General features: G+C 38.7%; 6 protein-coding genes across 9 annotated transcripts; 3 read left to right on the top strand and 3 right to left on the bottom strand.

Moving 5' to 3' along the window:
• Nucleotides 1-40: 40 nt before the first annotated feature.
• Nucleotides 41-7,572, bottom strand: LOC18024737 (MAP3K epsilon protein kinase 1). Of its 3 annotated transcripts, XM_024159139.1 has the most exons (25): nucleotides 7,451-7,572; nucleotides 7,123-7,257; nucleotides 6,943-6,963; nucleotides 6,747-6,820; nucleotides 6,577-6,667; nucleotides 6,419-6,502; nucleotides 6,172-6,273; nucleotides 5,837-5,968; nucleotides 5,612-5,683; nucleotides 5,409-5,512; nucleotides 5,187-5,286; nucleotides 4,702-5,046; nucleotides 4,222-4,554; nucleotides 4,098-4,142; nucleotides 3,716-3,895; nucleotides 3,530-3,613; nucleotides 3,157-3,254; nucleotides 2,986-3,069; nucleotides 2,124-2,836; nucleotides 1,879-2,025; nucleotides 1,646-1,797; nucleotides 1,374-1,508; nucleotides 796-1,202; nucleotides 532-646; nucleotides 41-447 (listed from the first exon to the last, which is right to left on the bottom strand). In XM_024159139.1, the coding sequence occupies exons 1-25, from the start codon at nucleotides 7,508-7,510 to the stop codon at nucleotides 271-273; spliced, it is 3,990 nt and encodes a 1,329-aa protein (XP_024014907.1). In that variant the 5' UTR covers nucleotides 7,511-7,572; the 3' UTR covers nucleotides 41-270. The 3 variants fall into 3 exon arrangements, with proteins under 3 accessions (XP_024014907.1, XP_006407775.1, XP_024014908.1); XM_006407712.2 differs by having other exon boundaries at nucleotides 1,646-2,025; XM_024159140.1 differs by having other exon boundaries at nucleotides 1,646-2,025; nucleotides 6,577-6,677; nucleotides 7,451-7,524.
• A 1,126-nt stretch (nucleotides 7,573-8,698) lies between these two features.
• On the top strand, nucleotides 8,699-11,057 carry LOC18024738 (serine carboxypeptidase-like 27). Of its 2 annotated transcripts, none has more exons than XM_024159141.1 (9): nucleotides 8,699-9,147; nucleotides 9,232-9,327; nucleotides 9,426-9,518; nucleotides 9,596-9,673; nucleotides 9,779-10,020; nucleotides 10,110-10,237; nucleotides 10,316-10,411; nucleotides 10,505-10,610; nucleotides 10,684-11,057. In XM_024159141.1, the coding sequence occupies exons 1-9, from the start codon at nucleotides 8,787-8,789 to the stop codon at nucleotides 10,825-10,827; spliced, it is 1,344 nt and encodes a 447-aa protein (XP_024014909.1). In that variant the 5' UTR covers nucleotides 8,699-8,786; the 3' UTR covers nucleotides 10,828-11,057. The 2 variants fall into 2 exon arrangements, with proteins under 2 accessions (XP_024014909.1, XP_006407773.1); XM_006407710.2 differs by having other exon boundaries at nucleotides 9,596-9,681; nucleotides 9,760-10,020.
• LOC18024736 (glycine-rich RNA-binding protein 4, mitochondrial) lies at nucleotides 11,014-12,098 on the bottom strand. Its single transcript, XM_024159143.1, has 4 exons — nucleotides 11,889-12,098; nucleotides 11,745-11,813; nucleotides 11,389-11,495; nucleotides 11,014-11,313 (listed from the first exon to the last, which is right to left on the bottom strand). Exons 1-4 carry the CDS (start codon nucleotides 12,022-12,024, stop codon nucleotides 11,197-11,199), a joined length of 429 nt encoding a protein of 142 aa, XP_024014911.1. The 5' UTR covers nucleotides 12,025-12,098; the 3' UTR covers nucleotides 11,014-11,196.
• A 99-nt stretch (nucleotides 12,099-12,197) lies between these two features.
• LOC18024735 (protein TAB2 homolog, chloroplastic) lies at nucleotides 12,198-13,732 on the top strand. Its single transcript, XM_006407709.2, has 4 exons — nucleotides 12,198-12,763; nucleotides 12,854-12,923; nucleotides 13,009-13,324; nucleotides 13,434-13,732. The coding sequence occupies exons 1-4, from the start codon at nucleotides 12,273-12,275 to the stop codon at nucleotides 13,691-13,693; spliced, it is 1,137 nt and encodes a 378-aa protein (XP_006407772.1). The 5' UTR covers nucleotides 12,198-12,272; the 3' UTR covers nucleotides 13,694-13,732.
• A 7-nt stretch (nucleotides 13,733-13,739) lies between these two features.
• Nucleotides 13,740-17,845, bottom strand: LOC18024734. The gene is made up of 11 exons (XM_006407708.2): nucleotides 17,767-17,845; nucleotides 17,327-17,666; nucleotides 16,863-17,040; nucleotides 16,739-16,788; nucleotides 16,432-16,524; nucleotides 16,254-16,342; nucleotides 16,004-16,082; nucleotides 15,803-15,885; nucleotides 15,589-15,667; nucleotides 14,297-15,441; nucleotides 13,740-14,203 (listed from the first exon to the last, which is right to left on the bottom strand). The coding sequence occupies exons 1-11, from the start codon at nucleotides 17,796-17,798 to the stop codon at nucleotides 14,062-14,064; spliced, it is 2,310 nt and encodes a 769-aa protein (XP_006407771.1). The 5' UTR covers nucleotides 17,799-17,845; the 3' UTR covers nucleotides 13,740-14,061.
• Nucleotides 17,846-20,301: 2,456 nt separating this feature from the next.
• On the top strand, nucleotides 20,302-21,345 carry LOC112088951 (glutathione S-transferase T3-like). The gene is made up of 2 exons (XM_024159514.1): nucleotides 20,302-21,165; nucleotides 21,280-21,345. Exons 1-2 carry the CDS (start codon nucleotides 20,302-20,304, stop codon nucleotides 21,343-21,345), a joined length of 930 nt encoding a protein of 309 aa, XP_024015282.1.
• Nucleotides 21,346-21,731: the final 386 nt, after the last annotated feature.

The following is a 21,731-nucleotide window of genomic DNA, read 5'->3' as shown; positions in this document are numbered from 1 at the left end:
TACCAAATTAGCTTTTTTCTTTCATTAATTTATACCACATCACATTAGGAAATATTACCACAGACAAAAAATATAGGAATCTATTACAGAAACCAGAAGTGTTGGCATCTCTCGAGGGGCTAAAAAATACAAGAGAGCCACACAACGCAACATTTACAAAACTTGTGTGAATGGAAAAGAAGAAGAAGAATATACACTTTGGGTGAATTCTTCCTGCAAAAAATGGGATTAAATGTACAGTCCAAAGGCAGAGGGTGGTCTTGGACTCGCTCACAAGACGGTGTTGATGTGAAGTGCTTTGAGGAGAGATGTTGCCATTTGCTTCACCAGAACTTGGCCTCCCGAACGTTGTCCATCTCGTCGTTCTTCAATCAGATTCTGCAGTTTCTGAGGTAGATCATTCTCTACGATGAGCTGTTTGGGCCTTGGATGGTGCTCGTAAACAGCCTGTTTAAATGATCAACAAAACCAAACACTCAAAACACACAGAACAAGATAGGCAAGAACTTGGATGGTCGAGTGATCCATTACCTTTATGAGTTTCAGGAGGTTAAGCCGAGCAATCGCATCTTGGTGGTCTAGCCTTGAAATTAGTAAAGGAGTCAATCCATTTACAGCTAAAGTTGTATTGATTCGAGATGATTTCCTGGATTCAACGAGGAGAAGGATTAGCTCCACATTAAGAGGAGATATAGCATTCACGGCTACTTCACTCATAGTTCCAACTTTGTCATGATTTTGTGAGAACCTTTTGGAAAGATAGATAATGTATTATAAAAGAGGAGAGATGCATACGTGATAATCTTCAAGAATGGCTCCAAAATGTGAACAAAATGTCTCTCTGGACAGCTCTGGAAGAAGTTGACTAATTTCTGAATTGCATCTTTCTTGAGCAACGCCTGCTCCACCTTGCGGTTGTCATTGTCTTGCGCCAAGCAAACAGCAATTGAATCTAAGGCTATCACGGACCAATATTCATCATCGAGCAAACTCAGGTAAACATCTAGACCGCCATGTGCCCTTAACTGCTCTCTTGAATTCCGAGATGCATGAGCCATATCACATAGTAGTGGCAATGCATATTGTTTCAGAGGAGAATCCGACATGATGATCAGCATCAAGTGCGGTATGATTCCATTTTCAGCGGCTTGTTCCTGCCTCCTCTTGTTTATCTTGCACAGGTTGAATAGTGCACTAAGTACCTACATAGATTTTCAAATTTTAGAAACGCCAAAGTTTGGGTTAAAATGACTTAAAACGGGTGATATAAAGACTACAACAAAAACCCAAACTCCAATCTTTCAAACAACATACTGGAAAACAAGTTGTAACCAACAGACGGAAGCTATCTCTGTTCAAGTCAAGAAGGTAACCTCATGATGGATCTGATAAACAAGATGCCCATCCTTAAGCTCAAGGTTGGGGATCAAGTGCTTAATTGCATCTGCACGCTGAAGATTCTCCAAGCAATTTGGATCAGTGGATAAATGATTGGTACACTGCAGTATCTGGACAAACAGAAGGTATTGTAAGCATGCGACCTGAATATCCTCTAAACCACACATCCAAGTTTCGCCAGAGAGCAAACAGAAAAATTATAGGAAAGAAAAAAAAACAGAAGAAAGTTCAGAATATTTTGAAGTACCTTTAACAGGATAGGAGGTTCTACACGGTTGAACATCTGGAAAAGACGACTAAGTAAGCTTTGGCTGCACACGTATGACTTTACCATCGTATCAGCTCGAGCAAATTCAAGAAGCAGATCAGCCACTTTCTCCAAGTATTCCCTTGCGACGTCTGCACTCAGCGTAGAGACCATATGAGCAAGTAAACCAGATGATGTGGCACTTCCAGATCGAGCATTTAGAACACCCGAACCTGATAGTACACCAGATGCTGTCTGAGATGCAATCCCAGCCGTAGAAGCGACTCCTTCAATAGCCATAACCTTCTTTGTCATCGTTTTACTGGAATATCTAGGTGTAGTATCAAGATTTCCGTTTTCCTTTCCACGTCCAGAGACCTCTGAAGACACAATGTAATGATAAGGGACAAACTAAAGATTCATATCTGTGCTTACAATAAGAGCAGTCTTGCTAAATATAGACAACTCTAAAAATTACCTGCAAATTCGGCCATCAGAAAACCTAGGTCTCCATTGGGTTTTTTCTCGTTTGATGCATGCAAAAGAGGAAGCCTATTTTCATGTCTCTCTATGCCAGTGATGTGCTTTACGTAATCCAGTTGGCCAGAAAAATGTCTTGAAGGGGGTTCTTTCTCCAACAAGCTAAGCAAAGGTCGGACTTGTTCTGGCTGAGTTACAGGAAAACCATTAGACGCACCCTCCACCACCAGTTTCTGAAGCTTATCTGTCGATGTTCTATTGGCAGAGAGAGATATTCTCTGCTGTTGTTTAACATCTTCTGTGGCATCTGGTGCAACACTGCTTAATCTAGGCCTGTCAGCATCTGTTTGATGGACATCTGATCTTTGAGAATTTGAAGTTGAAGCACGAGAAGGCTCTTCACCATCCACATGCCTAGTTTTCAACACATCAGGATGATCAATCACACTCAGTGAAGTCTCATGCTTACTAAAGATAGGATTGTTAGGATCAAGTTGACCAGAGCGCGCTCGTGGAGTTTGACCATCCACAGTCAATGCGCCCCCTGAAGTAGATGCCAGTCGAGTTGCCTCATTTAAGCTATAAAGAGTGTTGATCAGCCTAAGAAGAATTCCATTCTTTGCAGCTATACGGCAGAAACCATTTCTCGGGGTGGATCTTTTGAGTTTAAATACCTGCCACATCCCATCAATAGCTAAGTGAACCATCTCCCTGAAGAAATAGAGAAGCTCAAAGCAGTAGAGTTTAGTAGAACTTAAAGAGCAGAAAGGACCAGAGTTGATTAAAGAGTGAAGAGCTAAATGAAGAAAATGGTAAACTATTAAGAAACGGATCAGCTGTTTTCAATAAACTGTACCCACCTGTATTTGGCATAATCTGCTTCCAGAAATCCCACCAAAACGGGTATTCCACGGCAAGCTATGAACATTTGCAATGTCAAGGGGCTGTAAAGAAGCTACCAAATCAACTCTATGAATTACAGAATGAAAAAAAAAAAAAAGCCAAAGAATAATTATTTGATGACTTGTAACCTTGACTGACAAAGCTGCTGCAAAAAGTAGGCTGCTTCCTTGCGAATTTCTCGAGAATGATCTCTCTCAGGATCAGCAAAACTCATTACCACAGGAATCTGCCATTTCACTTGAATTAATCAATTTTCATGAGATTTTTTTTTGTCACATCAAAGAAAACAGAGTCGACTATATAATGAGTTACAACACCATGGATTAATTATCTTCAAAGTTTTTCAAATTAATGTTAGCAGTTAAAATGGATGTTTGACATTTAAGATAGAAATAGAGACATGAGCCTTCCATAAAAAAAAAACTGGCCAAATCCACCAAACTACACCAAGTAATTAGTGGTGATTTACCAAGTCAGTAACCAAATGGAAAGTAGACTTACGAGACCAACGAGACAGGCATTTTCCTGGAAGTCGGTGTTATCTTTTATAATTTCGTTTATCAGCTGCAGAACGGCATATATTACCTGAAAAGATTCACAAGCATAAGGCATTTTGTATTCACATCGAAAGGACAACTTACTAACGATGAAGGACAAAAAAAAAAAGTCCTTCACAAATAAACATACTCGAGATTTAGGAATATCGAGTAGATCCATTAGAGGGAGGAAACCATGCTGTGTCACAAATACTGATTTCTGCTCAGATCTTTGACGAAACATGACAACAAGTTTCTGACAGGAAGTTACTATCACATCTTCGGATTCATCTGGTCTTAAGGAGCTCACCAATCTGCTAAACTCGACTACCTATTAAAACTTAACAAATTACTACTAAGTTTTGGAAACCACTAAAACAGAGTTGTGATTTGAGAAGCCATGTTCCGTTTTCAACATATTAATTGCAAATCATCATTCTCAGAGCATGAAGTGGGTCAGCCAAGTAGCATCAGCATGATATAAAATGCCAAAAGATTGCCAAAACTTCAGGATATAAGAGTTTGCAGAATACCTGAAGAGGAAAAAGATTCTCCGCGGGCACTTTTTCATCAAATACCTGGAAAACAAGATATGAAAATATGTTAAAAGTATATTACTTAAATTATACAACCTGCAATACTTGATACAGAGCATACCAAGCCATCAGTGTCAATAACATCATCTTTCAAAACGCCCATCATTAAGCGGAAAAGATCAACACCATCATTTGAATGCCCCGTTTCACCCTCCATTTGCTTCTGAGCAATTCTAGCCCTCAGTTTTGTTGCCAGATCATTCTTTCCACCATCTGCGACAGGAGAATCACCCTGGTTGACATTTGACATAAGCGTCGATGTTGAGGCTTCATTTGGTTTTCCCTCAGAAACTTTATCCAATGGATGAAACAAATCATGCAAACAAGCATCCCCAGGAGGATCACTAAATCTTGTCAGTTCATTCCCAGAAAAACTAGATGGTGTCTTCACAGCCTTCAAGATAGATATAACAAACATAATAGATCTAGTCAATTTATCAATTAACTCAACACACAAAGCACAACATACTCCCTCGTGATTGACCATTTTATCTAAGAAATTAAAGTGCCAGGAGAAGAATAACGTAACAGCACAACGGACCTTTCGAAGCACAAGATCTTCACCTTTTTGGCCAAAACTATGTGATTTCTGATCCACCTGGATGGAACATTCTTTTCCAACCTGCTTTGTTGCTAAAATATTTCTTCTACCTTCAGGTATTTCATCATGTTCAGAATTCCCATCTTGGGATGTCCCTTTTGCATCCGAAGAAACACTGCAAGTACCAGATTGAAGAGAAGACTTATCACGGATAGACAACGTAGTAACTTGATCTGACATAAGATCATCTTCGGAATCCGTTTCACCAAGATCACTGGGTGAAGGCTGATCTTTCTCAGACCTAAAACTCGCCACACCTACCACAGGTAATTTGCTTTTCGAGTTCTGGACAATAATAGCACTGGATCAGTAGCTTTAGCAAAGTTCATCTCTAGCTTTAATGCGTTACACTACTCATCTCTAAATTTCGTATCTCCATCTCCAAAAGATTGATTGTTGGTAAAATTAGAGCTTAGGAATCTTACAGTTTTTGACATCCCCACTTTTTCTGCTGAAAGGCTCTCAGCTACATCTTGACTACCTTCACCATCCTTTTCTGAACTTGAAACGCCTTCCTTCATATATCTGCAAAGGACGAAGTGCCCAAGGACAGCATTACAAACACATGTGCTAAACCATTAGATGGGATATATTATAAATTTTGAAATATTCTTCCAAAAGTTAAAATGGAATACACAGGTTCTCACCTGATGGTTCCACTATGCCGCAGTGATGACTGCAATGCTCGTCTAGAGTTTCGTATCCAAGGGTGAGAGAGCAGTGTCTTCGCATCAGGCCTCTGCCTAGAGTCCTGTAATATGCAAGATACAAATCAGAAGTAAATAGTGGATATGAAATAAATCAAAGTGCCAAAGGTTGTAGAATGAATCACTATTGCAGCAAACTATACCTTCTTGAAGCACTGTCGTAGGAAGTCTGTAATATCTGGAGAAAGACTATCAGGAATAGGAGGGCTATCATCCTAAAACGAAACCACAATAGGCTTAATGGCTAACAGCTTTGGCATTTTTTTAGTCATGAGAGAAGTGATTTACAAGAAGGAAATAATAAGGGGGGAGGAAGAGACACCTATATTTTATTGAATTAAAGCAAACTCGTAAAATGTTGGAAAAACCTGAACAATACGAAAGAGGGCTGGCATGGGCTGCAGATCATAGTAAGGAGGTACACAAGTCAAAAGTTCGATAACAGTGCAACCAACACTCCAAATGTCAGAAGCAGCACAAACTCCTGACATTTCAATAACCTGAAACAAATATTGGGTTTTTTGTCAGAAAACACATAATCAGTAAAAAAGTTTTTTAGAGGAGAAAACAATATGCATCTGTCAAAATAAGAACAAAGTCCAGTTATAGAATTTACATACGAAAATTAACCTATACAGAATATGATGATGGAAGATACATATATATATATATATATATATATATATATAAGCAGAAGGTTTACCTCAGGAGCCATCCAGTAAGGAGTTCCAACCACTGAGTGAGTGTTGACATCAGCCTCGTTTAGTTTAGTGGCAACTCCAAAGTCAGCAAGCTTCACAAGGCCCTAAAGTATGAAATAGTCAGATATCTAATGAAGAATGGCCTGGAAGAATCTTGTTCATCCCCGAATACAACAGATCTTGAAACGAAAAAACGTACTGAAAACATGAGAATAACTAATACGATCCACAAGGTATAGAAAAGCACACCTCCTTCGTTGTCAAAATATTTGCTCCTTTGATATCACGATGTATGACACCCTGCTCATGCAGATATACCAAACCTTCCAAGACCTGTATTCACTTGTTTGTTAGTACAAAAATCTTTAACAGAAACTTAACTCAACTAGGAAAAGATATATACGAACCTGCGCAATGTAAAGAGTCACCAACGATTCTGGGAAAGGTCCAAATTTGTTTGGTTTGATAATGTTTGCAAGAGAGCCATTCTCAACGTACCTGCAAACATCTTATTGGACTTGAATTTCCAGACCTTAGTCCAGAGTGGACCAAAATAGATAGTAAAAGTATTACTTACTCCAGAATAATGTGAAGGTGAGTCTTTGTCTTCAAAGACCCAAGATACTTGACAATGTTTTTATGGTTCAAGTTCTGCATCGAAATAACATCTTAGAAGGCATACTGCAACTTTCCACAGCTTATGTTAAAAAAAAAAAAAAGGCAAAGAATGTGTAATGGAACAAGAAGTGCGGGATATGGAAGAAAGAAGCTACCTTCAACAGATCGATTTCTTGCTGGAGAAAAAAAGAAACCATCCCAAAAGCCGACAACCATGAAAAGTGTAAAATCAGGATTCAGAGAGCATAGCAGTGGTAAGGAAATGAGTGACCAAATGTAGTCCAAAGAGATTATATAACAGAGAAGGAAGATAAATAAATGAAATTGTAACAGACCATTATGGTGTTAAGATCCTCTTGAACAATGTTTTCCAATGAGACTTGTTTAATGGCCACAAAGTCTCCATTCTCCAGGTCTAATCCTATATAAACTCGACCATAAGCACCTTTACCAATCTCATCCCCCAGCATCTGCGCTCAAAAGTCAAAAGAACCAACCTTGGATAGTGACTAAAAAAGCTCTGGACAGACCAAGAAGATCAATAAAAGAAACAACTTTTCATGTTTGCCCGTCTGGGATTCGACAAAGATTTAACATTCCAATTACGAATTCTAAAATCCTAGCCATAAGACCCGAATCCCAAGGAAAAAAGGCAAGCTTTACATATTTGTTGTCGAGAGTCTTTGATTTGTGGAACTGAGATGACGTCATTTGTCGCGCCATCTCGTCTCTTTCCCCAACTCCGTCAGCAAAAAATGCAAAACGAACAACAAATTGCTGCTCAAGGAAACCGATCCATTTACGAGGGAAAAAGCCCAGAAGAAATAAAAATTCTTAGGGTTTTAATTACCAATTAAATTCAAGGAATTGAGATTCCATGCCAGTCTTAATACAGTTGTTAAATATGACCAATTTAAATCATAGATTATCAAAAACCGAAAAGAAGACAGCTAAGATCGTATGCCGATGATTCTTTATACGCCAGTTTTCATTGTTTATTTACGAGGCCCATATCTTTTTCTTTCTTTACGATTTCGAACCTTACTTTCTACATCTGTACATTTTAGCTTTCCTCCAGTTTCTGATTTTTTATTGTGATATACGATCTATTTTTTGTTTTGTCGAGTGATATACGATCTATTTGTCAATAATCTTAATATAGAAGCACAAATCACATTGATTGCCGACAAGACATATCCGCGCCAAATTCTTTTTTTTTATATATATATATAACTCAGCAATTTATTTACAGTTTGAAAGATGATTGGATAGTCATTTGTTAAAATACTTTTTTGACTTCTTGGAAAAAACAAAAAGTACTCAAAGACAAAGATATTTTTCTGAAAAGTGACTATGTAAGGGAATCTCCCAAGTAAATGGTAAAAAAATCAGGCATGCCCATGTCAGACCAAGATACTGTCTGATAAAGACCACCATCCTTAAGAGATGAGAGATGAGAGAATTGGTCGATGCAATTGGTGGTATGACTGTGTTGGGAATTTTTTTTTTTTTTGGTCGAAACTCGAAACACTGTGAGAAGTAAAAAGTCTTTTTTTCCAATATGTGTAGATATTATTATGTTTTTCCATTGTGCTGCATATATATAGATACATGTCCAAAACTCCAAAGAATAAAGAACATCCGCTAGTTGAAAAACAGAGAACAATGCAAATAACCAAATAAATGAAGCAACTAATTTAACAAATTCGTCTCACGTTTAACAAATCCTTGGTGATTTAGTTCCATGATTGGGAATATTGGGGTAATTAGGGTTAAGATTATTTTAGTAATTAAAATAAACTAAGTAGCTAGATACAGAAGAAGAAGAAGAAAAGGGTCGTACTTCCCTTTTCTTTAGTCAGTAGTGCATTGTTCTGTTAAGTAACTGTAAGTTTGACTTTGTGAAAATTAAAATATGTATCTCACACTCGCTCTATGAGAAACCTCCACATCGTGAGGAATCCATTGTTCCAGATCTAGCTCTCTTAGATCTGATTTCATGGATTGCTCTCTTCTTCTAATCTCTCTCTTACTCACAATTTCTTCATGTGGTGCATCTTCTTATGTGGAAGAACAAAAGAGAGACAGGATCAGTGAGTTACCTGGACAACCTAGCAATGTCGATTTCAGACAGTACTCAGGTTACATCACTGTGAATGAAGAACGTGGAAGGGCTTTGTTCTACTGGCTGGTCGAGTCTCCAGCGACCCGTGACCCAAAGTCTAGACCTTTGGTTCTGTGGCTCAATGGAGGTCCAGGTTGTTCCTCTGTTGCTTATGGTGCTGCTGAAGAAATTGGACCTTTTCGTGTTGGGTCTGATGGGAAAACTCTTCATCCCAAACTTTATGCTTGGAATAAATGTAAACAATCATTCTAATTCTGTCCATGGATTGCTCTTCTTCTTCACAATCCCGATTCAGATTTGTTCTCTTTTCTCTTTTCAGTGGCGAACCTGCTTTTCTTGGAGTCTCCAGCTGGAGTTGGTTTCTCATATACAAACACAACTTCAGATCTTTACACAACCGGTGATCAGAGAACTGGTACAACTCTTTGATTCTCTATGGTCTCTCGGCATTTGCTACCTTGTTTTTCAGGCTCTATTGAGCTTGACTCATGTCTTGTCTTAATGAATCTGCAGCTGAAGATGCATATAGATTTCTTGTCAACTGGTTGGAGAGGTTTCCACAATACAAGCATAGGGATTTTTACATTGTTGGAGAAAGCTATGCAGGTTTCAATCTCTACCTTCAAGCTCTCTTCATCTTCAGAAATGGCTGATGCTTAGTCTTGAATCTCTCTCTTGGACAGGTCATTTTGTTCCTCAGTTGTCTAAACTTGTCCATGAAAGAAACAAGGGCTTCAAGAACCCGGCTTTAAACCTTAAAGGTTTTATGGTAAAGACTGAAAAAAAAATATCGACTTTCTTACAAGATTGTAAACTTTTGGAATTTTTAAATACTCTGCTTATTCAGGTGGGAAATGCTGTTACAGATGACTACCACGATTATATAGGAACGTTCGAATATTGGTGGAATCACGGTCTCATATCTGATTCCACTTATCACCAACTAAAGACCGCGTGCTACTCTGTATCATCTCTGCACCCTTCACTGCAGTGTATGGTAGCTCTGAGAAATGCGGAATTAGAGCAAGGAAATATCGATCCATATAGCATTTTCACCAAACCGTGTAACAATACTGTACAACTTAAGAGTTTCTTAAGGGGTCGCTATGTAAGTTTCATACATCAGAAAGCATTTCGGATTTGGTCCTTTATGTTTGTTTATATGGGCTAATGATGCACTTTATATTCAAAACTCAGCCATGGATGTCAAGAGCATATGATCCTTGTACAGAGAGGTATTCAAATGTGTACTTTAACCGCGTGGAAGTTCAGAAGGCTCTACACGCAAATGTCACTCGCTTACCTTACCCTTGGAAATCATGCAGGTCTAGAATATTTCTACTTCTGATTGTATCTATATACATACTCTAATTTAAAATTTTGGGTTTTTTGGTCTCTTGCAGTGACATTGTAGGAAGCTATTGGAGAGATTCCCCTGTTTCTATGCTACCAATATACAGGGAACTGATTACTGCAGGTCTCAAAATATGGGTCTTCAGGTACCAATTTTGTAACTTTCCTAAAACGTTTTGTGATGTTTCTCTTAATTGCAAATGAAGGTTGCTTGATCAATCTTCCTACATAATATGCAGTGGAGATACAGATGCAGTGGTTCCTGTAACTGCAACCCGATACTCTATAGATGCACTGAAGCTGGCAACCATCACGAACTGGTACCCTTGGTACGATCATGGCAAGGTGAGACAAATAGAGATTCCTCAAAGTTAATATCTATGTAGAAGCAGGAATGACACTGTATTGTAATTTGTAGGTTGGTGGATGGAGTCAAGTGTACAAAGGGCTTACACTAGTGACAGTAGCAGGAGCTGGTCATGAAGTGCCTCTACACCGTCCCCGTCAAGCCTTTATTCTTTTCAGATCCTTTTTAGAGAGTAAACCGATGCCAATGACCTGAAAACAAACCTTGATTGGATCTCTTCCCCAAAATTCCTATTCTTTGTTCTTCTTCACCATCCATAAACCCAATGTCTTCCTCAATCCTTGGTGCATCCAAATTCAGCACACGATTGATTAGCTGTTTAGAACAAGTCATAAGCCACTCTTCTTCTCTGTGTAAAATCTATATCTCAAAGACTCAATCTATCAATTCTCCAAATTTATATATCAAATCAAATTCTTTCACAACTACAAATTTTGATATCATATAATCCCTTTTAGAAACTATACCACAACTAAACCAAAGACCCAACCATGAGCGTATACAACAATGCAGACTATTGTCATTTGGTTAAGAGTCATGAAAGATCTCTATGAGATGAATACATCACTTGAAGACCCTCTCTCTGTCACTCTTGGGTTTCCCAAAACGCGGAACAACCACAGGACCACCACGCACCCTTTCAAGGGCAAAACCTATTCTCATTGGCCGACCCAATAATCCCTGCAACAAAGAAATCACTTGAGAACACCATTCATAGTGATAGCAAAACAAATCCTTTTTTTTTTTGGTTTTTACCTTTCCATCCATGGCATGTTTTGCAGATAGAGCATCGTCCTCCTCTGCAAAATCAACAAAACCGAATCCTCTTGATCTACCACTCTCTTTGTCGTACGCGATCCTAACTGAAAACAAATATATTTTACACATTAAGGAATCTAAGTCGAACTTCATTGTAACTCAAGCTCTTCATTGTCAGGCAATGGCTTCAAGGTGAGAGAGTAAGAGCTCTTCAAGCTTCTATAAACTCATTAATAAACTAAAACAAAAGACCAGATAAATCCCATATATACACAGAAGTCCAAGACAAAGGTTCACTCAGACATTTCATCGAACACTTGGAGGAGTTTAAAGATAACGATCGAAATGCTTACCTTCTGAAACCTCCCCAAAGGAAGAGAACGCGTCTTTGAGCGATTGCTCATCCACAGACCAGGACAATCCTGCATACGGGTTTCAAAATCATCATTTTTCATGTATGCATGTAAATGTGCGACCATACTAGAAGTCATTCGAACCTCCGATGAATAGCTTGGAACTGGGTGAAGCAGAAAAAGATGAGCAGAAATGATGAAGAATATGGAAGCTAGAAGGAAGCGAGTGTTGAGGTATCGCTGAAACTCGTCTCGCCAGTAGCTCAATACAATTTCTCATGATCAATTATATGAACTCTGTTTCTTCAAATTAAGCTCTGTTTTGTTGTCTTTTTATATATATTGACGACAACACAAAAAAAAAGTCTATTAAATATTTTTTCTTGAATTATACTGCAAATGAGAAAATATTATTCAAATTTCCTTCTCTTAAAGAAATGTGGCTGAGGAAGGACCAACCGAAAAGGATAAATCATTTCCGCAACATCATCCACTCTTCTTCTATTCTTCCTAAAGCTTCCTCCTTCAATGGCGACGCTGGGTTTCAACACCTCTCGAATCCAGACACCTTCACTTCCCAGAATCCCTAGATCCTCTTCTTTTCCGAAACCCATCAAAACCCCTCTCTTCTCCTCCGAAGCCCTGTCGAAACGCGGCCGTTTCGTCTCAAGATCCTTACCCGAGAGTTCACTGTCGATTACAAAAGAAGAGACAGTCATCAAACAGGAGGAGGGAAATGAAGTAGATGAAGATGATCCAACGTCGGAGCTGAGTTATCTGGATCCGGAAACCGATGCAGAGAGCATAAAAGAGTGGGAATTGGATTTCTGCTCGAGGCCAATCCTCGATTCCAGAGGGAAAAAGATTTGGGAGCTTGTGGTTTGCGATGCTTCACTCTCGCTTCAAGTGACCAAATACTTCCCCAACAATGTCATTAACAGTATTACCCTCAAAGACGCCATAGTTTCCATCACACAAGACTTGGGTGTTCCCCTCCCTGAGAAGATTCGCTTCTTCAGGTGAAAAGCCGACTTTAAAGTAAGGTTTTTTATTTATGGAAGTGTAATCTTATTGTTGAAATTGTTTTTTTTGTTTGTATGGTTTTGCAGGTCACAGATGCAAACCATTATCACAAAAGCTTGCAAAGAGCTTGCCATAAAGGCGGTGCCTAGTAAACGGGTGAGCAACGTTTTTATTTTGTTTTACAGGTTTTCTTCTATATTAGAACAAGTTCATAATAGCAATCCAAAGTCTGCATTTGCAGTGTCTCTCTCTGTTTCTGTGGTTGCAAGAACGTTATGATACTGTGTACACGCGTCATCCCGGTTTTCAAAAGGGATCATTGCCTCTTCTATCTTTAGACAATCCCTTTCCGATGAATCTTCCAGAGAATTTATTTGGGGAGAAATGGGCATTTGTTCAATTACCTTACTCTGCTGTTAGAGAAGAGATCTCATGCTTTGAGGAGAAGTTTGTGTTTGGTGCAAGCTTAGACTTGGATTTGCTTGGCATTGAAGTGGATGAGAACACACTGATTCCGGGTCTCTCTGTTGCTTCTTCACGTGCTAAACCTCTAGCAGGTGAGTGTGTAGTTTCTTGCTAAACCATATTCAAGAAGTTAGTTGTTGTTCAGTTGTTGTAGTAATGTGGTTTATGATCCTGAGTTTATTATATACGTGGTCATTATAGCTTGGATGAATGGGCTTGAGGTATGTTCGATCGAAGCAGACAGTTCCAAAGGATGTTTGATTCTATCTGTTGGGATCTCGACAAGATATGTCTACGCAACCTACAAGAAAACACCTGTTACCACCGATGAAGCTGAAGCTTGGGAATCTGCAAAGAAAGCAAGTGGAGGTTTGCATTTTCTTGCAATTCAAGATGACTTAGATTCTGATGATTGTGTTGGCTTTTGGCTTCTTATTGATTTGCCCCCACCCCCTGTTTAATTTCACTTTGATCATAATAATACCATATTTTGCCATTTAGTAACAGAGTACAACTGAAGAATTTTATATTTATAGTCAGACTCATAATACAATTCCATAATACATGCTTAAATTTGAACAAATTGTTAACATGAGTCTGCAAAAAGTATGGACCTAGCGCAAATGAGCGAGTTACCAATTGAGCCTTAACAACATCATAGCCTACCTTCAACATCACAAGTAATATCTACAAAATTTGGTGTTGTTCTTCTTACTGATAATCACCACCCAGACGCGTGAAATACCTCAACACTCAAATCTTCTTCATGTGGCTCACACACAGAAAGTTGGTGACTAAAACGCTGCTCTTGATGGTCCAATTACTCTAATCAACTCCTCGACCTCTTTTGCTTCTGCGGTATGAAGCGGATTCTGTTCTTTCCAAGTTCCAATGTCTTGATGCTTCCATCATCTAGAGAAACTGACAGTGTGGACGTGTCTCCAATAACGTCTGTCACTGTTCCTTTATTCCTTTAACAAGAAATGTGTTATTAGTTTTAAACGTCGGATTTTAATACAAAATGCACGCCAAAAACAAGAGAAAGTTAAGAAGATCAAACTTACCATGAGTTTTGAGATCCATGAACTTCGACTCTCTTTCCTATTGAATCTCTACCCAACTTCTTCAAAATCCAGTTAGCATCCATCATCTCATCGTTCCTTGAACTATCTGGATGAGAATGTGTTGTAGTTTCACCGTCTTCCTCCAAAGAAGCCTTGTCCACTAAGCTTGAAGGTCTCTTTCTCTTTGATCTTTGACCCTTTGCAGTACTCAGCTTTTCATCCTCAGACTGTGTTGTAACCAAAGATGTCTGATCTCCCGAATTAGGTTTCCTGAGTTTAAATTTTAGCAGAGGTCTTGCTTCTTTCTGTAAAGATGGTGAGATGGATGTTCTGTCATCCACATGACTTCCTTCACTTGTAGATGCAGGGAACTGAGTGATCAACCCAAATGTAGCTTTACTTCCTTCAGATTGAGTTTTCCCAAACCTTCCAGAAATCTTCAAGGTTCTTACTTCGCCCGACGATTGATCTTTGTCCCTCGGTAAATGAGATACAACATTGGACTTAGAAGAATCACTGACATTTATTTTCCTAGCACCTAGATTAATGACCAACTTCTTTGCCTTTACAGATTTCTCATCGCCTGCATTCCTTTGGAAATCCTCGCTATCAGAATCATTAGGCTTGCTACACTTTATTCTGACTATTCTTGATGGCTTTTCCTCATCGGTCACCATAACATCATCAACCCTCTTGTGTTTTACAATCTTCGGTTCATGTGTTGAGCAGATTCCAGCTACAGAAGAATGAACATCAGATCGTTCATTTATCTGGAACTCCACATTGTTAACTTTGGCACCACCTAGCCTGCGTCTCTGAGATTCAATCTCCTGTTGAGCTTCAGAATCCTGTTGGGGCTCTAACTTAGTGTGATTACCTTTTTTACTAGCATGTTTTTTGTTAAAAGAGTTCTTCCCATACTCCTTGCTTTTCTTCGGGGATTTTTCCACCAAACCTTTGATAGAGAGCTTTAATGAGCGCCCAGATACGGGACCATTATCTTCATCATCTGAAAACGGAAATATCGAAAATATTTCTTGCTCTGTTGGCAAACCAGCAGCAGCCCTTAAACTAGCAACCAACTCTTTGTCAACCACATCTTTTTTCTTCCAAAGTTCTTGAACTGCATCCTGATGATCCTTCACCTGAGAGGCAAGACATAAATTGAAAACAAAAGAAAACTTATATGATTAACACACCAGCAAATTAAACTATTTATAAGATAATAAGAAACAAGAAGAATGATTTGAGTGACTAAGAAGCGAGGTTACTCACAAAAGGAACAGGCATACCTGATAACACTCTCCACGGCATGTGGCACATTTATATTGTAGGTTTCCATCAACTTGAAACTGATGATATTTCTCATCACTGCATGACAGTTTTCAAAAGCAAACAATTCCAGATTTAATATAACTGAAATACATTTTGCTCTGCATATTTAAAGTTCCCAATACACAGATGCAACCGCGATAACTATATTTATAACATATGATGATGAAGAACCTTATTCCATCGCAATGGCAATGCACCCAGCGTTGACAAATATCGCAGCATACCATTGGTGTTGATTCGGAATCCCTATACACCTATAGAAGATAAGCAACTTGGTTAATGCAACAGTAACTGCATGTTTTGGCCAAGGGCATCACGCACTAAATAATAAAGGCCATGGTAGGGCTAAAACGCATTTTTCTTAAGAAATACCTTCAAGCATACAGGGCAATAATTTCCCTTCACAAACAATCTGCCACAAGCATCACAGCAAGTATATGATAAAAACCACCTGTTACATTAAAAAGAAAAAAAAAAGAGAAAATTTAAAAAATAGAAAAGAGTGAGAGAATAACTGATCAATGAATTTTAAGAAATCAATCCTTCTGCAATTCCGTAACTCCAAACGAAATTCTTGTCCTACTCCCTAATATGGCTACCTGCAAAGGACTACGAAGTATACCTGACACTTAGGCCGTTTCCAGGGACAGTGGAATCACAGCTGTGGCATCTTGTATGCTTTGGGCACAGATATGGCCCAGAACTTACATTCTGTGCGGTCCAGATAAAATACATAAGCCAATTGACTTTATTTTTTCAAAGATAATTGCATGAACAAGCTATCAGTCAATGTCAAGTACCTTGTGTGGAGGATGTTGGCAATAGCAATGGTAAGCAGCATCACACCTTTTGCAGAACACAAACTTGTTAGGATCTCCTGTTCTACGGCAGACCTAAGGAATGTGAAGACTCAGTGAGGCAAGTTAAAAAAACCTAGGCACACATAGTGACTTATAAGAGCAAAGAGGAACTGTGTCGTTTCTACACAAATTTTTTAGCTTAAGAAACAAAAAAAAGTTCCTGTTTTATCAATCACTTAGTGAGGGATAGGCAGCGGGTAGAAAACTTCAAATGCAAAAATTATCAAAAATGAGAAACTGTACTGACCTCACAAACCCGGCACGAGGGACAAGTCCATGAACTCCAATGAAATAGATCTGCAACATACAGCAATTAGACAAAGAAGACTTAGCAAGCCAGGAAAAGTACAGCAACGCATTGAATGAAGTACCTCGATGTTGGGCCCAAGACTTTAAACAATTCTTGTGGTACTTCTTGCCACAGTCTTTACAGGAGAGCATCCTCCTTGCTTTCTCAGTTCCTTCGCCTTCTCCCAAGAAGCACATTCTGCACATTATATTCATGCCAGACTGAGCTAGTTCCTCACCAGCATGATCTTTTGAAGGAAGCTGTACAAGAATAGAAAATAATAAACTCAACTGAAGGAAAGCCAATACAGAAACAGCTTTGGAAGTAGAGGATGACTTTTTTTAGGCAGTATATGTCCACGAACAAATTTAACAATTTCCCAGTTTTTTGTATGTGAGAATTCTTCATATCGTCCTCCTAACAACAAGACTATCAATGCAATAGCTAAGGAAAGCTCGTGAGGGCAACTAAACTTTGGAACTGAACATAAACCAAATAAGAACAAAACTAGAACTGAGTAATGCAATAGAAAACTAAAAATATTACCTCATTGACACCAGATTCAAACCTCCGAGCGTAATCCTCGGCAGCCTCAACCGTAACGGCGGCTTGTCTCTGAAGAGATGCACGCTTCTTCTGCGCCGAAGCTTCCTCCGCCGTTTCATCAATGAAGCCATCTCCAACCCCCAAAATTGAAGCCGTCTGAGTAGCAGGAGCGACCTTAGGAACCTTAACCTGAACCGTACCTTGATTAAGAACCCTAGAAGAGCCCCATGGATCGATGAGTAAATCCTCCACTCGATTAACCTCATTCAGAAACTCCTCTTTCGCATTGGCTCCACGGAGATCCCGAGAAAACCCTAGGGAGCAGAAGCAGAGACGACGGCTGCGACAAAGACGGGATTAGCACAAACCAAAATTGAAGCGGAGGGAGATAGAGAGAGAGAGATAAGTGAAGCGTTAAAGGGGAGATTAGAGAGCGATACCATGTAATTGGGCAAGCTACGTGAAAGGCCATATATCCCCCCCCCCTAAAACAATTATTCCTCAGCTTCCAAGCGGAAAAAAAAAAAATCCCAAGATTGATTGATTTTAGAGATCGCTTCGCTCTTTTTATTTTTATTTTTTTTTCATATAAAATATTAGTTGTATTAAGTAATAACTTAGGATCGATTATGCAATTATAATTATTAATCAGACAGTTAGAAATCGGTAGCTTCCTTCTTTCTTTCTTTCTCGCTCTATTATAAAATAAGTGTAGAAGAAGGTAGGTCTCCGCTCTTTTGTGCGTTCTGAGTTTGGTTTTGGACTTTGGAGGCAGAGAGGATAAGATTTTGCTTTTCTCATCTCTCAATCTTAATCAACGGTGCTTAAAGATGCACCCATAAAAACAGAGCCCTTGCTGCATCCTCCAATCAAAAGTCTCCACGTCTGACTTACTATAAAACCTTAAAAAGAGTGATTTGCAACTATTGAAAGAGTCAGAAATCAAATTATTATTATTTTCATTCTTTTACTGTAATTTATAGTATTATGCATAATTACAAGAAACGATGTAACTACAAATATGCAATTTCTTATTAATCAACCAAAGATAAACTGATTAAAGAGACCAAATGCCTAACCTGTTAAAGAGTTGTGGTGGCAAAGCATAAAACATAAAACCACCGTAAGCAAAACTTTTGACAAAAGTCTTGCTAATCAGAGCAATGCCAAAACAAAAAGATTGCAAGAAGGAGATATTAGACCACCTCCAACCGAGGTTTAACACAGGTTCACAAGTGGGGCCTTTAAATTTTGTTGGGTTCAAAATTAATTAAATAAGTCCAAATTCATTCAACCCGTATGACTAGAGTCATACTTTTGAGTCCGTATGACTCAGTATGACTGGCCACGTGGCGCTAATTCATTCGCTCTGTGGAAAGAGAAAATTCAGGGTTTTTCTTTTTTTTCCTTTGCAAAATTTTGTGTCGAAAAAAAAGAAGACGAAAACTCTCTCGAGCATCTCCATCGCGATTTACGCCGATCTCCATCCCAACGCCGTCACCGGTGATTCGAGCCGATATTCGCCGATCTCGTAAGCAAAGGTAAGTTCAGTGTATCTCGTGCTTCTATTTGTTTGTTATTTTGTTGTTAGAAATTAGGGATTTGGGATTTGGGGATAAATTTAGGGTTTGTCGAAATGAAAAATCTAGGGTTTTTGAATGAAATCGTTTACTGCGTTTGATTCGAGACCTGCGTTGGTTATTGGGTTTGTTGTTAGAAAACGAAAACGAAATCTATGATTGATTGCAATTAGGGTTTCAACAATTGGGAATTTTTTTTTCCAGCGATTTGATAAAACTTTAGGGGTTTTCCTATAAATTGATTTATGCATTTGATTCTATACATGTGATGCGTAATGGTGTGGTTGTTGTTATAAAACGAATTGTAAGTGTTAAATTGAAATCGAGACCATACGATTTATGTAAGTGTTTAGTGGTGTCATTGCTTGTTCAAGAGTTTAATGATAATTGCTAGGTGTTCAAGTAAACGCTGATTAGCTAGTGTAACATTAATCAGTTTAAGTAATGAGTTTGGTATGTTTAAGTAATGAGTTAGCACATGCAGATCATGCCGATTCGTGTATTTGCGGCCCTTTCATACATGTTCAAGTAGTAGAAATAAGTTGTTATGTGTTAAGCAGCTATTTCCTTTCTTATTTATGTGGGATGTTGTTGTTATTAGGAAGACAATCTTTGTTAAGACTCGTTATGGTTAATGCATCTATGTATGTTTTGTTATTGCCTTGGTGAACTCGGTTACTGCTTTCTTTCCTTCTTTCGGATTTCATTGGCAGGTTAGGCGGCAGGAGGGAGTGAAGCAGATAGCTAATTCTTCTTTTCAAATTCTTTGTCTCTGTTATTTATTTAAGAGTTTGCTAACAATTGTTTCTTTAATGTTTTTGCGAGGTTATCATGAAAACGATCCCTTGATGAATCCAAAAGCCCCAATGAATTGCAGATTAGCTTGCCACGATGGAAGGTTAGTAAATTTTACCTTGAAATGTAGTTAATGCTTGTCATTAAATATAGGTAGTTACTTGTCACTGCTGGTTGATTGGATTAGGGTAAATTGTGGTTAGGTTTTATAGATGTAGACTTTCTTGTCATCGATCACTTCTTCTATAGCTCGGCTTAGTTAATGCTAAGAGAGCTTTTCATTCATTACTAACCTAACTTGTATAGCTCGGCTTAGTTAATGCTTAGTTAATACTAACCCTAAACTATTCTCGGAAAACTTTTGCAATCTTTTCATTCATTGCTAACAGATCTTTTCATTCATTACTAACCAAACTTTTATCACTTCAAAACTCATTATAAAAACCGCTGAACAACTTTAAGTAACTTCTTATTCCCTCCTCTTCACCAACCCCTTATTTAATCTAAACTTTCTCTGCAATTCCTCATATTCCCTACTCTTCAACCGATCTTATTTCCTTCTCTCCTATTCTTTGTACAATCCACGCTTTGTCTTTCGTGATGGATTCGCCGGACCCTTATGCTCACTCCCAAGGTTTTCTTAACCTTTTAACCAGCCAAGAGGAAAACAGTTTCTCTTTTCCACCAAGTTCTGAGCCTGCTTCCTCCCAACTCCCACGCTATAGTACACAGTACTCCAACGACCCAAATGTAACGGCTGAGACTAAAACAACCAAGAGGAAGTGGCATCCCACTGAAGACATTGTGTTGATCTCGGCTTGGTTGAACACCAGCAAAGATCCCATTGTCGGGAATGACCAGAAAGCAGGTGCTTTCTGGTCGCGCATTACGGATTGGTTCAACAACAGTCGACAGTTAGCTGCGTTTCCAGATAGGACGGTCAGCCATTGCAAGCAACGGTGGGGGCGTATCAACGACCAGACATGTAAATTTGTTGGCTGCTATGAAGCCGCCTTGAAAGAACAAAGCAGTGGGATGAACGACAACGACTTGATGAAGACTGCTCATGAAATCTTCCTTAACGATCACGGCTTCAAGTTTGGGCTGGAGCATGCGTGGAGGGAACTCAGGCACGACCAGAAGTGGTCTTCATTGTCAGCGGTGAAAGAGTCTGAGGTCAAAAAACGTAAAAAGGGTGATGACTGCTCACAAGCTTCTGCAACATCGCAACATCAGAGTTATGAAGAAGACTCTTCTGTTGTTCGTCCACCGGGTGTGAAGGCTGCGAAGAATGCGAGGGGTAAAAGGAGTGCACCAGATAAAGATGATGGCAAAGAGGTGTCCGATGTGGTCACCATGTGGGAAATTAAACAACATGATTTAGCTATGAAAGATAAGCTATCTAAGCAGAAATTGCTAGATAGTTTGGTTTTAAGAACCGATTCACTAACAGAGAAAGAAAGGGTAGTTAAGGAGAAACTGCTCAATGAATTGTTTTTTTAAATTTTGATTTTGGCTTAAGTTGGTTTAGGTTTGTTTAATGTTTCTTTTTCTTATGTTCGTATGGTATGGTTGTAGTGGTTTATAACTCGGATTACTAAGTCCGAATTTGGTTGTATGTTCGAATGTTGTATTGGATTGTAGTTCTGATTTTTCTTGTATGCCGACTTGGACTTTATTTTTCCTTAAGCTTATTGATGCCTCTGTCTTGCTTATTGATGCCTCTGTCTTGCACAGGTTGTGGTTTGTCTCTTCTTTGTGACTAATCATGGATAATGGAATGGAGGGTCCATCTCCTTTTGGTAGTTGGCGCAAGTTGGCACAAGTTGGCAAAGTTGAACAAATAATGGAATACAACTTTCACCACAAATTCTGATTTATTGGTTTGTCATATGTTTGTACCCACATATATTTACGTGTAATTGTATCCACAAAATTTTATGCTTGTCGTTGTATCCACAAAATTTTCATCTCCTTTTCTATATAAAGAGTATTAAGAAACCATAGTCTTCACCATATCCTAAATCTCT

Source organism: Eutrema salsugineum, unplaced genomic scaffold (assembly GCF_000478725.1).
Source record: "Eutrema salsugineum unplaced genomic scaffold, Eutsalg1_0 scaffold_13, whole genome shotgun sequence".
Lineage (NCBI taxonomy): Eukaryota > Viridiplantae > Streptophyta > Magnoliopsida > Brassicales > Brassicaceae > Eutrema > Eutrema salsugineum.
Note: the sequence above shows the minus strand (reverse complement) of the source record. Positions and strands in the feature narration are given on the sequence as shown.

Excerpts from the sequence above, each read along its gene's own strand:
- LOC18024737 (XM_006407712.2), bottom strand. The coding sequence starts at position 7,510 with ATGGCGCGACAAATGACGTCATCTCAGTTCCACAAATCAAAGACTCTC. Across the intron at positions 6,274-6,418 it reads ATATTTTGACAACGAAGGAG|GGCCTTGTGAAGCTTGCTGA; the intron begins GTGTGCTTTTCT and ends TTCATACTTTAG. Across the intron at positions 5,513-5,611 it reads TACGACAGTGCTTCAAGAAG|GACTCTAGGCAGAGGCCTGA; the intron begins GTATAGTTTGCT and ends TGCATATTACAG.
- LOC18024738 (XM_006407710.2), top strand. The coding sequence starts at position 8,787 with ATGGATTGCTCTCTTCTTCTAATCTCTCTCTTACTCACAATTTCTTCA. Across the intron at positions 9,519-9,595 it reads TGTTGGAGAAAGCTATGCAG|GTCATTTTGTTCCTCAGTTG; the intron begins GTTTCAATCTCT and ends TCTCTTGGACAG. Across the intron at positions 10,238-10,315 it reads TACCCTTGGAAATCATGCAG|TGACATTGTAGGAAGCTATT; the intron begins GTCTAGAATATT and ends GGTCTCTTGCAG.
- LOC18024736 (XM_024159143.1), bottom strand. The coding sequence starts at position 12,024 with ATGAGAAATTGTATTGAGCTACTGGCGAGACGAGTTTCAGCGATACCT. Across the intron at positions 11,496-11,744 it reads CTTTGGGGAGGTTTCAGAAG|TTAGGATCGCGTACGACAAA; the intron begins GTAAGCATTTCG and ends ATTTGTTTTCAG. Across the intron at positions 11,314-11,388 it reads AACATGCCATGGATGGAAAG|GGATTATTGGGTCGGCCAAT; the intron begins GTAAAAACCAAA and ends TCTTTGTTGCAG.
- LOC18024735 (XM_006407709.2), top strand. The coding sequence starts at position 12,273 with ATGGCGACGCTGGGTTTCAACACCTCTCGAATCCAGACACCTTCACTT. Across the intron at positions 12,764-12,853 it reads GAGAAGATTCGCTTCTTCAG|GTCACAGATGCAAACCATTA; the intron begins GTGAAAAGCCGA and ends ATGGTTTTGCAG. Across the intron at positions 13,325-13,433 it reads ACGTGCTAAACCTCTAGCAG|CTTGGATGAATGGGCTTGAG; the intron begins GTGAGTGTGTAG and ends TGGTCATTATAG.
- LOC18024734 (XM_006407708.2), bottom strand. The coding sequence starts at position 17,798 with ATGGCCTTTCACGTAGCTTGCCCAATTACATG. Across the intron at positions 16,789-16,862 it reads GTCTTGGGCCCAACATCGAG|ATCTATTTCATTGGAGTTCA; the intron begins GTACTTCATTCA and ends TGTATGTTGCAG. Across the intron at positions 14,204-14,296 it reads CATGGATCTCAAAACTCATG|GAATAAAGGAACAGTGACAG; the intron begins GTAAGTTTGATC and ends TTCTTGTTAAAG.
- LOC112088951 (XM_024159514.1), top strand. The coding sequence starts at position 20,302 with ATGGATTCGCCGGACCCTTATGCTCACTCCCAAGGTTTTCTTAACCTT. Across the intron at positions 21,166-21,279 it reads CACTAACAGAGAAAGAAAGG|TGGTTTATAACTCGGATTAC; the intron begins GTAGTTAAGGAG and ends GTATGGTTGTAG.